The sequence below is a fragment of the Dinoponera quadriceps genome, unplaced genomic scaffold, assembly GCF_001313825.1.
Source record: "Dinoponera quadriceps isolate SergipeBrazil2010 unplaced genomic scaffold, ASM131382v1 scaffold458, whole genome shotgun sequence".
In the NCBI taxonomy this organism is placed as follows: Eukaryota; Metazoa; Arthropoda; class Insecta; order Hymenoptera; family Formicidae; genus Dinoponera; species Dinoponera quadriceps.
In genome coordinates this window covers 802,904-817,195 of record NW_014554796.1, presented here as the reverse complement: position 1 = coordinate 817,195, position 14,292 = coordinate 802,904, and the positions used below count along the sequence as shown (strand labels likewise).

General features: G+C 43.8%; 1 protein-coding gene and 1 long non-coding RNA gene across 4 annotated transcripts in view; one reads left to right on the top strand and one right to left on the bottom strand.

Annotated features, from left to right (window-relative positions):
- Positions 1–14,292, bottom strand: part of LOC106741891 (cAMP-specific 3',5'-cyclic phosphodiesterase) — a 496,301-nt gene that overhangs the window by 264,396 nt on the left and 217,613 nt on the right. Inside the window, exon 1 of one of the 3 annotated variants that reach the window (XM_014614301.1) lies at positions 11,842–11,941. The exons of the other annotated variants lie outside the window; for them this stretch is intronic. Within the exon in view, the coding sequence (XP_014469787.1) occupies positions 11,842–11,927 (86 nt within the window). The 5' untranslated portion in view covers positions 11,928–11,941. Of the gene's footprint in view, positions 1–11,841; positions 11,942–14,292 lie in introns of those variants that run through there. 3 annotated transcript variants of the gene reach the window in all.
- LOC106741894 overlaps positions 12,192–14,292 on the top strand; it is a 14,801-nt gene continuing 12,700 nt past the window's right edge. The window contains exon 1 of the long non-coding RNA XR_001374220.1: positions 12,192–12,656. This is a non-coding gene — a long non-coding RNA (uncharacterized LOC106741894). The remainder of the gene's footprint in view (positions 12,657–14,292) is intronic.

Below are 14,292 nucleotides of genomic sequence, written 5' to 3'. Positions count from 1 at the left end.
GGGGGTGGGAGCGGGGACGGGGGGCGCGACGGGCGAGGGTACACCGCGACGAGGACTGCGACGAGCACCGGAGGCACCGAGAGAGAGAGAGCGCGGGGTGAACCGCGCGAGGTCGCGTGTGCTGTCGGACTGAGAGGCCGCCGGCGAGCTGCCCCCTCGCGAACCGAGGAACAGCGTCGTCGCCCGCTGCCGCGCGCTGCTCTCCGAAAGCGTGCGTCGCGCGGCCGCCGTCTTCCCTCGGCTGTCACTCTCGCGACCTGCCTGCTCTCTCCTCACCGCGTCCGAAGCTGGACGTACACACGAACTCTCCTCGATGCCTTACACCGAGAGATAAATATAGTTCGGATTCGCTTTGCTATACTTGGCGTGCTTGGAAGAATGATAAACGTACGAGGCCGATAGCGGCTATGAAATGTAGCGAGATTCCAGTTACCTCAATTCGAATTTTCTTTCTTCCTCTGTCGGTACAGACAGGTGGACAGATGGCCGGGTGGAGGCTGCGTTCTCTTTGAGCGTTCACCGCAAGCGTCGTTCCATCTTTGTTGTTCGTTACGAAGGGATGATAGAATGACGGCGCACGAGTGTCCAGAGGAAACACAGCCAGAGGGAGGAAGAGAGATAGATAGAGAGATAGAGAAAGAGAGAGAGAGAGAGAGAGAGGGAAAGGAGGGATAGTCAGCGCTCCGATTTCGGGTCTAAATAACGCGATGATATCGGCGAGGAACACGGAGAACACGCCATCGGAGGGAGCGTGGCGGGTGCCTCGAGATTCGGTTACCACCGATTAACCCTTGAAGCGAAGTATCGAGCGGGTCAATGACGAGAGAGCGCCTCGATTGCGGAATGGATTGCTTATTTATCCCCATGAATGTGCGTAATGCGAATTGATTAATGGAGTTTCGCCGGTGGCGCGTGCGCGCACTCGGAGGAAACGGCGAAAGTGCAGCGTACATCCCGCAGAAACATCCAATTGAATATCACTCCGGTCTTTCGAGTTAGTTTAAGAGTTTAAGAGTGGTGGTAATTGGATTATGGCGGAGCTAGAGTAGCTCGAGAGCAGCTTCGGAGAAGCGAGAGTCTCGCAGCGCTGCGAGACGGAGAGAGAGAGAGAGAGAGGGGTTCGTGCTTTCGCAGACGAATTTCTCGGCGAGACATGAAATCCTTTCAAATTTCGAATCGAAGCGTAACGTAATTATGTAACAGGGAGCTTGGACAACGATAGCTCGCAGCCGTGCTAGCTGCACTCCCGAAGCCCCCAAACCGCTGGGCTCAAACGAAATTCCGTCCCAGCTGTGACGTGAAACTGAATTACTCGAGCGGCGAGCCGCGAGGAGAGCGAAATGCGCTCGCGATGACGGCGTCGATGAGACGTTAAAATCACTTCGATGCCGCCTGGAAGTGTACCGTAATGTCAAGGTTGAAACTCGGGGAGCTGCTACGCGGACGAATGTGTCGAGTCCCAATCGCTACGGTCGAACGACACTTAATAACTCGACGAAACCTGGAGCAGGACTCGACACGATGCAGGAGGTAATACGAGGAAGCAGGAGGGGAAAAAGGAGAAAGAGGCTCCTTTAGATTTAGGATTTCTATTTATTTGACTGAAATTTGTTTCATCGAAACAACGTATACGAAGTGTTATTTGTTCGGGTGATGATTTTATTGTCTCATTCGAGAGAATTCGATTATTTAACCGAAAGAACGCCGTTATTTGAAATAGTATCTCTTAAGCAAATAAAATATTATTTGGTCACGGTAAATATGTACACGGTAAGTGAAACCAATAATTTCTTTATGAGAAAATCATCTTTCGTTTCCAATTTTTTTTACCTCAGATAAAGATACATCACAGATTATTATACTAGACATACTAGTGTAATACAGATTATTTGTTTGAGTACAAATTTTATCGTCTCATTCGAGAGAACTCGATTATTGAACGGAAAGAACGCTATTGCTTGAAATAATATCTTTTAATCAAATAAAGTATTATTTGGTTATATTAAATGCGTAAAACGAAACAAATTTTTCATAAGAAAATTATCTTTCGTTTCGGACAAATTTGCTTATTTAAGATGAAGATACACATCCGCTGAGGAGTCTAACAATCGTACTTATTAATCGAAACATTAGTTCCTATGGAGCGTGCCAATGATGAAATTTGTTCGGATGCGAGAAAATTGATTAAATTTGATATTTCGTTCTCAGTGAACGAAAGAAAGGGCGAGACGGGGAGGGGGAGNGGGGGGGGGGGAAATGAGAAAGTAAGAGGGAAAGAGGGAGAGAGGGCAACCCTCGGCCAAGTGGTGAAGGCGAGTTAGGGCGAGATGTGCTTCTCCCCCAAGGGAGTCAAGGATTTGCCACCCACGCCGGTGCGTTTTACAGCTTCTTCTATGTCGAGATAGGGCGGACTCTCCGCTTATCCGTACGTGGAGCGGACATAAAGCGGTATCTCGTCGCGTCCACTCTCTCTAATCTCGGTGCGGGAACGAGTCTCGCGATAGCGGGGGAGGCTCGTCGTTTCGCGGCCAAGTCGGCCACGGGAGGGCCAACGGAGAACACGCTCGACCCCGCGAATCAGATGCGCGTTGAACCGCGACGATCGCGACCGTTCATACCGCACAATTGCTCCGATGAAGTTGAATAACACAGCGCGTTTCATAATTCATCTTATTCCTCGCGTTCCGGCAACGCGTTCCGCGAGAACCACCGCGGGAATAAATGTCTGTCCGAGCGGAAGGAATTTCCCGCCGAACGTGGTGCAGCTCGACGGGCCCGATTCGCGACTATCAGCGAGGTCTAAACGGTGCTGAACGGTGCGGACGGACAGTTGATTGCTTCGCTCTCCGTTTTATCGCGGAAACCTTCGCTGGACGGAAAGCATCCAAATCGATGCGCCACTTTGTCTTTGGAGCGGTGGAAATGTAAAATTGATATTCATGTGCGAACCAGCACGCATTATATAACTCTATTAAATGTTATTATTATTACTGTTATATTTTCTTGTGCAAATAACTTTTTTTAAGACGTTTGAAACATGACGTTTCTAGAAACTAGCCTCAAAACCGACACATCCATAATACCTGTAGAACATTGTCAAAGAAATCAAACGAAAGCACCGAAATTTTATTATTATATTATATATTATTTTGTACATTGCATATTCTTTTACGTATCTTTAGTCTTGCGCAGTTTTTAAAACTTGAAAAATTTCCATTTCCGTATAAGATGGACTTGGAGTTCAGCTTCCCAGCCACTCTAGGAATATAAGATACGTTATATTTCTGTATATGCATATCTCTTCGCTGTAAAATAGCATTGTCAAATAAATTACCTATCGCTGATTTGTCAACTTTTTGTCACAATCTTCACGAAAAGATAGCTCAGCAAAAATTTCGGCGCAACGGAAAAGCAAGCGGCATTTATTATAATAATTACTGTTTAAACTTAAATAATTATTTAGAGAATTATTTAAACATCTATTATAATAACACGACTGAACGTGCTCGCGAACAGAAACTGTCGCTTCAGCTTCATCGTACACGAATTAGACGAATTTCACGTACCGTCCGACAGGGTTCAGTATTTTACAAGCAAACAAGTCAACAAGAAACATGAGGTACGTGAAGAAGAAACATGTCCAAGAAATATGTCAGCTTATTATATCTGTATCAATTTTGGTGCTTCTCTTCTAATAATGACTGACGGTAGTTCGACCTGATAAACGAACGCGACGATCGATCGGTGATTATTGCGACGATGTTGACGGGCCTGTGACTGGTGATTAATAATTCGCTAATTAGAACGGGATACATGAGACTGTCATCAATTTCGAGGCGCATTTGCGTGAATTGCCTTTGCGAAACCGTTCATACGATAAATACGTAATTCGATCTCAAGCTTCCCCCCTCTCTCTCGCTTTCTACGTAAACGAGAACGTTGAAATTTGAGACACGCTTCGTGTATAAGATTACAATTCGCTAATATCGCGGGAGAGAAGGAGAGGATCAAAACGATCGTAAAACCGTCGGTACAATCGTGTCGATAGTCGCGCCTGTGTATTTTGCTTGGAGGCAACGACGATCGTCCGGAAAGATTCGCTTTTATGAGATTAGGCTGCGCTCGGATCGCCGAGGCGATGAATTATTGTCTGTTTAGACGCACGCGAATTGGCCGACAGGCTCGAGCTTCGAGTGTAAGCAGAACCGTGCCGGAGGGAGATATCCGGAGGACACGATCGACCCGAAGAATTCCTCTGTTTCGCCGGTATGCACCGGTACGCGCGCAAACTAGAGCCGGCTTAATTTCGCGGATGAGGCAAGTTCATGCGATCATCGGGAAATCGAGAAAGCGTGCGTTCTCTCTCTTTCTCTCTCTCTCTCTCTCTCTGAACGTCTTCAACGGACAAGTAGAACGTAATTCCGCGGCGCAACCGCGATTGACGATACTCCCCGGAATCGATAACGCACATCTACCGAGTCGATGTCGGGTGAAAAATTCCCTCGACAATTCACCGATTTTCCCGGGTAAGAAAGTTTCTGAAGTTCCACGTACTTTTCCCAGTCTACCGGCCGAACACCTCGTAGAGGGAAAAAACCAAAAGTAGCACAGAGGTATGGTAAACCGACATACCCTTGTTTTTTCACTGTAAAGCACTGAACTCGGTCGAAATACGAATTTCGTCTACTGTAGTACGGTAGTTGGGACTATGGCGGTTTCTGTTTGCAAACGTGTTCGGTTTTGTTTCCAGCGTCGTTTGATCTCCCATTGCGCTAAAGGTTTTGTTGAGCTATATTCATGTGAAAATTAAAATAACAAATCGACGGTAAAGTCATTTATCCAATAATGTTATATGGTGTGAGTTTATATATTTTCAATCTCTCTCTCTCTCTTTTCACTGGATCTTGTGATAATCTCTATCTTCTGTCATTAAGCTACGCAAGAAAATTTAGGATTAGTTGTTCTATAAATTGCCATACATGAATTTACTGGTCTCTCAACCGACATACCTGAACTTTGTTGTGAAATATCATTTCGTAGAACACGGTGAAGCTACTTGCGATTAATTTTCTCTTGTTTTCTTGTTTGTTTGTTCAAAATGGAAAGAAAAAGTCAGGGGGTTCCTCCCCAAATAATAAAGAAGCATACATCGTAAAATTTTTAAAGTTTCAAAACGTGTATATATATAAGATTAAATATAACATATAAGGATGTACAACAATACAAAATAATGTAATTTCAGTGTTTTTATTTCACTTTTTTGATAACATTCTGTAGGCATTCGGTATATCAGTTTTAGTCTCTAATTTCTAGGAGCGTAACTCTTCAAATCTTAAAAAATAGTTATTTGCAAGGGAATATACATAATAATAATTTTAATAGAATAATATATAGCATTTTATACATAGCATTTTATATATAGTTATATATATATAGCATTTTATATATAGTATAATTATAGCATTTTATATATAGCATATTATGATAATATATAATAATATAGCATTTATATAAAGCAATATAAGATTTTATAGCAAAAGCCGTACACAAACAACATATCGACGTGCTCCTCGAATGAAAAACTTTCCGGCATTTTCGAACAGCACTCGATGTCATACACTTAAGGGACGAACGGCGAAGATGATGTAACACTGCCGCTTTGTATGGGACGGAACATCAATAGCTAAGTCAATATTTACTCTTAACACTTCACAACACAAACATCGCAGAGACGAGCAGCTCATCTCAATGAAAACGGGAATGTAATCGCCTAACGCGATAACTAAACGTATTAGTATTTCGATCCATATCTCGATAACGGAGCTGAACCGATTCATTGTTTATATAACATTTTTTGTTCAGAATGACCTCCCAAATATGCTGGCAAAGTTTGTTCATTTATTCGCGGAATACCCTGTATAATAAATGTACAATATAACGTAATTTCAGTGCTTTTATTTCATTTTTTTCATAATTCTCTGTAAGTGTCATAGATACGTCAAAATCGGGGCCTAGTTTCTAGAAACGTCGGTCCTCAAACATCTTAAGAAATAGTTATTTGCACGAAAATATACAATAACGTTTACAAAACAACGGAAAAATTTGGTAGGGAAGTATTGTCAGTTCGCATCGATGCAAATAGATATTGATTTTGCACCTTCAACGGGGCTTTAGAGTCTAAAAACCAAATGATATGTCGGTTTTGATGCTTTTCTCCTGGCCGATAATTAAGCGCAAAAAATTGCGCGTCGTTACTAATAAATAGTTACTAATGAATAGTTTTGATTTTCGCGTCTTATCGGTCCCTCCTCGAAGAAGCCTTCGGCGTTTCTTCGACGAAGGAGTAATTTAATCGGCCGGGCTGGGTTTTTCCTTCGCGATCTCGCCGGTTTTCCGGCTCGCAATAACATCACTTCGACGATGAACGGAGAGTGGCCGGAGGTAATTCGATAGTTACGTGCGTGATTGGCCGCGAAGTTTCTGGCAGCACTTAACAACTCGCGCCCACGTAACGCGAATATACACACCTGTGTGTATCTCTTTCGCGCGGGTGATAGGATCGATTCGCGGCTGGCGATGGCCGTTACGTACGCGTACGTCAGCGTTTCACGCGAGGAAATCCCGACGACGCCTGATTATTAATCACCGGCGCGAAATCATTTCAAGCATTGCCAATTTACGCGAGCTTCGAGAGATTACGAGCGCAGCTTTGTATGGCGAGGCGCGCGAATATTAACGACGGCGCGCCGATGACGCACACGAATAATCCATTTCTGTATCTTAGCTCTCTCAAAGTCTCTCAAATAAATCGACGTCACCGCAGGCGAAGCGGAACAAAGTGCCGCGTACATGCAGTTATGCGTTTTGCGTTCTTTCTTCTCCTCTTCCACACCGGAAAATATCGCACGGAGGAAAACATTTGTCGTTGTTTGTTACTGTCGTGTGAGCGAAGGAATTACAGTCGGAAGAGCCAATTTTCTGGCAAGTTTTAGCACAGTGTCAGTGATATTTATCTTACGTGCATGTTGCCATTACACGTGCAGAAAAAGCAGTCTTAAATCAATGATAGTTATTCTCACATATAAGCGAGAATATTATAATACTCTTAGATTTTTGGTCTTGAATTGGGCGCAAGCGATACTCGCGTCGATAAAATGTAGCAATGAATTAAATCCAAATTAAAAATCTTCGAAGAAGTCAATAATATGATTATTTATACAGGGCGAGGAGAAAGTATGGAAATCCTGAGAAATCTCGAGAAATATCAGTTTTACAGAAAAGTGTTTCGGATAAAAGTTGCAAGGCTTACAGAGATCTATTTACTGATGATTATATATTTTTCGAGATTTTCCATTTTCCTCACACTGTACATGAGAATATCTATCATTGATTTAAGCCTAATTTTCTTTCCGTGTATCTTTTGATTTGAAACTAGAAGAAGATGCAGTTGAAGTCGAGAATGACTGTTTTAAGCGGGATTTCTCTCAGTGTGCATCGTGTAAGACGGCGAATTCATATTGCGCTACTCAATTGGAATATCTTCTTAGCTTCTTAGCTTCCGCCTTTTTAACTTCTGTTTTATTAGCTTCTTCAAATGCTCGGCCACATTTAATAAATTTAGATCTGTACCGAAAATATCTCGCCAGTTTTGCCGCTTCTCGCTATGCTTGGAACCCACTTTAAATGGCTTATAATTCATTCGAAAGATAAAAACAACCTGAATTACGCATTATCTTGCAGATTCTCAAATGTTTCTATATATTATACGATACGTCGTGTCACAAATCAAATCCCAGCTCCAAATCCTGCCGTGCATTACAAATCAAGTCTCAAGTGACCTTTAAACAACGGCTTGTCGCGACTATCCACAACGGACGAGTTTCGATTACCACCGTTTACTCGTTCAAATCATTTCAAACGGAATGGAGATACGCTATCTTTTCACGAGAATATTTCACGTCATGCATCTCTGCGCTATCGTAAAAAATACTTCCGCTACCCTCCCTGCACGCGAGAATGTCGAAACGATAAAAATGCCGCGAACCAAACGCGGACAAAACCGTTCGGCCGTTCTCGCGAGACATCACACGCATTTCATGAAATATCAACATTTCTATATCTCGGACAATAACAACAGAGCTCACCCTGCATATCAATAAAAAATCACTCGATCAGAGAAGAGGAGGAAGGGGGGAGAACGGGAGGAGGGGGGAACTTCCCCTTCGCTTTACCCGCGGGATAAATCCGAGCGTCATCGCGTGAGAAGAACTGCGGATAATCGCGCGATGTTTCGCTCTCGCATCGAGCGCATCGCTTCGTCCGAAATTTGCGTCACCGCGAACGATAAATTCTCGAAACGGTGCGCTGGGAAATCCGAGTGAAGCCGCGCTGGAACAACGCTGAATGCGCCCTGTTAACCTCCCTTGGCGGCATTACGTAACGCGAATCTCTGCGTAACGCGTAATCACCGCGCGTCCCGTTCCCTTTCACCTTAATCCTTTAAACGAACTATTTTCGGAGAAACGCGCGCGACTCTAATCCGCGACAAGTGTTCGCGTTAATCAGCAGGAAGTCCGATCGAATAATCCCTCAAACGAGGATCGCGAGTTCGCTTCCCGCTCCGGCGGATTTTCCCGCGAAGGAAAGCGAAGCGGAAATAACGAACAAACAACGAACGATAACGATAAGCGGAAGCGTATTTCGAGCAGCTTCGTGCCGCATTAATTCCCCTTTATTTGACTTGCACTACACGTGCCGCTCGCAACCCTTTATTCGAGACCCACCCCCGATCGAAATCATCGTGGGACGAGACCGGAAATTTGTCATCCCTGATAATCCCCCGCGCACAGCGGAGAATCGGTGTATGATTAAAAATCACCCGACGCGGGATTATGCGGAGGAAAAGATTTCTCGGGATTTAAACAACACTTCCTTGGTTGAAACGAATTTATCTTTCGCAGATATTTTTCCCTTTCGTATATTCGTATATTCGGCCGAACATTGCGATGTTGTCACAAGCAATAGATCATTTGAAAGAACTAACGCCATGTTAGAAAGATCATCGAAGAACTTTCTTTTTGTTTCAACGGGACGATACTTAATATATGAAATATTAATTTCTTTCTCACCGAAAACGAAGTTACTATTTCCTCCAAATAATGCTGCTTCTTCTGCCAAACAATGCGGTTTACTTTCGTGAAGCAACAGTTTCATTCAAACGAAATTATATTTGATATAAAATCGTTGTTTGTAGTAAGCAAAATGTTGTTTGTAGTAAGCAAATTCAAGTCAAACGCGTATACACAGTGAGAAGAAAATACACAAAAGTTTATTTGCGAGATATAAGGTTGATTTCACGGGAAACCTGTGATACAACCTTAAATCCCACGAATAAATGTTTAAGTACTTTCGGTATACTAAATCCGAAGAAACCTCCTTCTCGGTGTGCCCGAGTTAATTGGAGAAGATTTATCTCGGGGAGAATGTTTTCCGGCAAATGAAGAATCCCGCTCCGAGTTCTGGTCTAATTCTAATTTCGATTAATGAATAAGTGAACAATTGTCTGTGAATTCGGGGTCATCTGAAGTGAACCGGAAGCAATGCCGTTTACTCTCTCGGACGAAGGTAACAGCGATTTGACACTCCCTTGTTAGTGCGTGCGGGTATGACACCTACAATGTTGCGTACCGTGGGATCTATTTTATCGACCTCGTTGCGCGAAAAATTGCAAGACGAAACGGCGATATCGATTCGCTCGTCAGATACAGGACACACGGGGGAACAAGCCGAAGTGAATCCAGCCAGCATCGCGAAAGATGGCGTGGTACTATGGACGCTTTATCAGCAGATGTACACGGCTTACCGACGGTTTGCGGGTACGCCAATTTTCCCAGCGGATCATCTTATCGCTCGATACAATCGTATAATTACTGCGAGTCGAGACAATTATTGGATACAATAAATGATATACGAGAAGGTATATTTTGTTTCACTTCATTTCGAAAATTTGTTTTACTTCATTTCGAAAATTTCGGTAAGGAAAGCAAGATTCTGGAACACCCAAGTAACATAACGTCTAAAATCGGGACAGTCTGAAAGTATCTCGACAATTATATAGAAAAAATTATCCGTATCAATTCAAGATGTTTTCATACTAAGAACATACGATATTATAAGACCAAACCTGCCCACATAAAGTAACGCTACTTAGTTCCGCGAAAAATATCACATTCGTGTTATTCAAGAAGAATTTTTATGTGTTGCGTGGAGAAAATATTGGACGGAAAAAACGACATCTTCAAGCTGATATCATTCTGTCGCATAGCAAATTTAAACATATCATTCTTTCTGTCCGACACTTTTTCCCACCAGTTCAAGGAAATTATTTTTGAATAACACAAAAATATATTTTTAGTGGAACTATATGGAATTTCCTCGTGTAAATAAATGTTATCTTTATATAAGATTATATATTGCTTGTATATTATGATATAAGTCTTGAACAGACGCTATCCAGACAACATAACATCTCAAATCGGGACACAAGACATCTGAAGGATATTTTTAAGATGTCTTAATGATGTTTGTAAGACGTCTTATGTCTCGATTTCAGACGTTATATTGCCTGGGTAATTTCTTCCTGTGTATATAATTAATCACGCTGCGCGCGTGAAGTTTCTTTAACTTAATGTGTTTTTTTCGAACAACCTGACATTAATTAATCTCAATCATTTTATATTTATACCACAAGGTTTTTATTGAGCTTTATTGTACTTATACTGTAACTATAGCTTAATCCTTTTCCACTGTACTTAACCAATTTGCATCAGAACCGTATGAAAACATCCGTGGAATCGACGTGGATTTGATGCGGAATCGACTTCCTTACGTGGACTCCACGTCGTTTGCACGTGGATGTTCTCATCGGGAAGCGGATCAATCCGTTCACTTCGTCTGGCCGTATTAGGACGCACAAAAGGATCTTTCAAATCGTAGTTTCTTTCTATAAATAGATTGAATCAGCAAAATTATGCATTTTTCATCCGTTTTATTGCATTTTACGTCGATTGAGAAAAAAGAATGTTCAATAACATGGCCATACTTTTCCCTGTATGACGATTGTATTTCCCAATCTCCTAATCACGTAAATGACCTAAAACCTACAGTTATAAAATGTCTAAGAGAAAATTTTTAAAAGAAAGAAATAAATGTAACAGGTTTTAACCGAACACACACGTGAATATTCCTAAACGGATTTTTGTACCAGAACAACCGACGGAATCTGCGGAAAATTCGGGAAGAAACGAAACTTAAAAAATCGATCTAAGACGCACATTTCAGGCGATCTGTAACTCGCGACGGAATTCGGAGGAGAATTCCATTCTCGAAAGAGAGAGAGAGAGAGCATTTGAGAAAGCAAAACCGCACAAATCTTTTCGGATGTTCCAGTATTATACGACACATAAAATTACAAATAGAACCCGCCGTCCCTGTCGCGGATTACAGACCGTCTCGATCGGACTTTGAACAACTCGTCGTCGTCGAACGGGACACGGCCGGCGTGCGTGCGACGTTTGCTTCAATTAAAACATCATCGGCACAGTTTGAAAGGAATTCAAATCGCCTCTCGTCGGGTCGTCTCGGACGCGCGCGCTTGCGATGCAACTTTATTTTTAACGCTTTCCAGGCCGCGTTTTTGGCGGAAGACACATTTCCTATTTGCCGCGCGGCTCACCGTGACGGTCTCACCTGCCGGCCGTGCGTTTCGGCCGTCACGAGGAAATACTTCGCGCCCGGCGGAGCGGCCAAATTCCCGCCGAGAGATTTATTTCATGTACTCACCGCAATTCGTGGCCAACCACGGTCCACCCCCTGCGGCGCCTCCGGTCCTTCCGGCGCAGCGTTTCCGCCACGCTCAGCCGCTCCATCGCGATCTCTCGCTGCCGATTTTCCCACTCAACGCTCTTCGTCGTAGTCGCGCGTCTCGCCGGCGCGCGCGGCCGCGTTAAAAATGACGCGCGACGCCGCGCGTCGACTCATCTAAAATTGTGCCCGCGCCGATTAAAGAGGTTGCGAGGCGAAATGAGTCCGCTAATAAGAGAAAAGCGAGAATCCCCGCGGAGGATGAAACCGGTGCCACGTATATATTGAAACATCCAACTCGCAGAATCAGAGAGAGACTCGAGCGTTCGAGAGCTGAAATATTTGCACACTTTTTAATCACCTGTGCTCCTCGAGATCAGTGCTATTTTTCAGGTTTCTTTTTAACATCTCCCGGACTAAAGATCAGATTTTTCACGAGGAACTATTTTAATGTTAAAAACTAGTGTGCAGGTTATACGTATTTATGCACAATTATAGGTAAATTTCAGAATTATTTGGTTTCGAACGTGCGACGATGTAAAATTCATAATTTATGAGACGAGAAGCAACATGGGGTCTGCGGGGTAAGACGGGAAATCGCTGTACAGAAATAACTGCGCTACTAAAGACGTCGCAGCTACTTAGACTTGCACGTAAAGAGAGAGGCGAGTCAACGTGCTCGTCCGTGACGAACAATAGCAGGCATTTACGAATGCCGATAAATCCGGTGTAATTTTACGAACTGTTTGATGACGTGTCTGGCAACTTGTGTTTGTGGTGAGATACTAAAAGAGGTAAGTAAATCACACGTCACGTGTTATATTTCACAGTAGATCGGTCTTTTGTGCTTTTACGTGTCAATTCTCAATCCCGTCATTTCGTGAAACATGCATAATTTCGCATCTACTACTTGACGCGAGAAGGTGTCAACTGAATAGGGAAAGATAGGGTTGCGTATTTCCATATTCTTTAATCATTTCAATTACTATTGAATATTATCGCAACAAAGGAATAATTTTGTTGATACTATTTAGCGCATAAATTGCACAAGCCTGTATTCATAGTCTGTGGAAGATCGAGTGGTTCGTCAAATTTATCAACACTAGACACGCGAATTTTGTGCAGGATTTGACATAAGGGAAGAAAAATGTAATAAAATAAATTCGTGATTTATACGTCAACGACGGAAGATCATTTTGCCTGCGACCATTTCGCTTTATCATCAACGCTCTCCCAAGTTGTAGGATAAGATGAAGTCGAAAGGCTCTTTTTGAAAAGAAGATTCTCTTTCAATTTACCTCTTGGTCTCAATTTAGTTATACAACGTCCGAGTTTAATTCATGCGTTGAACAATCTCAATAAACATCTCAATTAAGATCGTTTCGTCTTCATTAAGCCTGTCCTCTCAGTGTCCTCGTCTTACCTCGCATTCTCCCAATACTCGAAATCCAAACACGCACGTACATATTTCAACGATTACACACCTCTTCCTATCACCCGTGCGCGTCTCTATTAGATCAATCGACGCGCTCATAAATACGGCATTGTTGAGATAAATAAAAACTCCCAATACACTCGTACTCGTGATATCGCGTGCATATGATTACCTCGACTTCGAACGTTTCAAATTAACATTTACCACTTACACGCACTATAAACATGAGGGGGGGGGGGGCGTAATTTCGTTGGAAAAGTACACGATTGAACTCCGATCGATCAATAATTTCAGCGAATTTCCGAGTGGCGGGCCGGAGATACGCCACTGAGAACACGGCGCTGAGCCTCGCAAGCTCTCATCGACTTGAGATTTCCGAGGAGTCCGCGCGCCGGTAGAAGCACGAGGCGCTCGCTGGGAGACGCGCTTTCGCGAGATACCGCGAAAATATCCTCGCGAAATCCGTCGACACGGTGGGAATCACCACACCTGCGGACCTCGCGCGCTTCACGCGGCCAATTTCCCTCGGGGATTACAGATTACACGTCCGTGTCGACTCACGCGGATTCTTCAGCGGCGACCCGATCGTTCGATTCCGCGCATTATGTAATAGCGAGACACGGTGCTTTCGACGTTTCCGCACGGTCGTCGGCTCCCCCGAAGGAAAATACGCACTTTTCGCTCGACGAGACCGCCTGTCCTCACATACCGAATCTCGCGCGGATCGGAGAGTCCCGGCGAGGGGAGGACAGCCGAGCGGTGTTATCGGCGATCTCTCGGCCGACGGTGCTCACTGATCGCCAATTGTTCGCCAACGAAGCCGGCAATTAGCGAACGGGCCGATCGCGGACCGGCACGGGGTGAGCATCCGGACATCGCGACGCGCCGCACACGACTGAATGTCGTTATTGTATTTATAGAGCGACTCGCAGATTATTTCGAACGCCGTCGCTTTTCTCACGCGGTTCCGTTCGATTCTCGAGACCCCCCCCCCC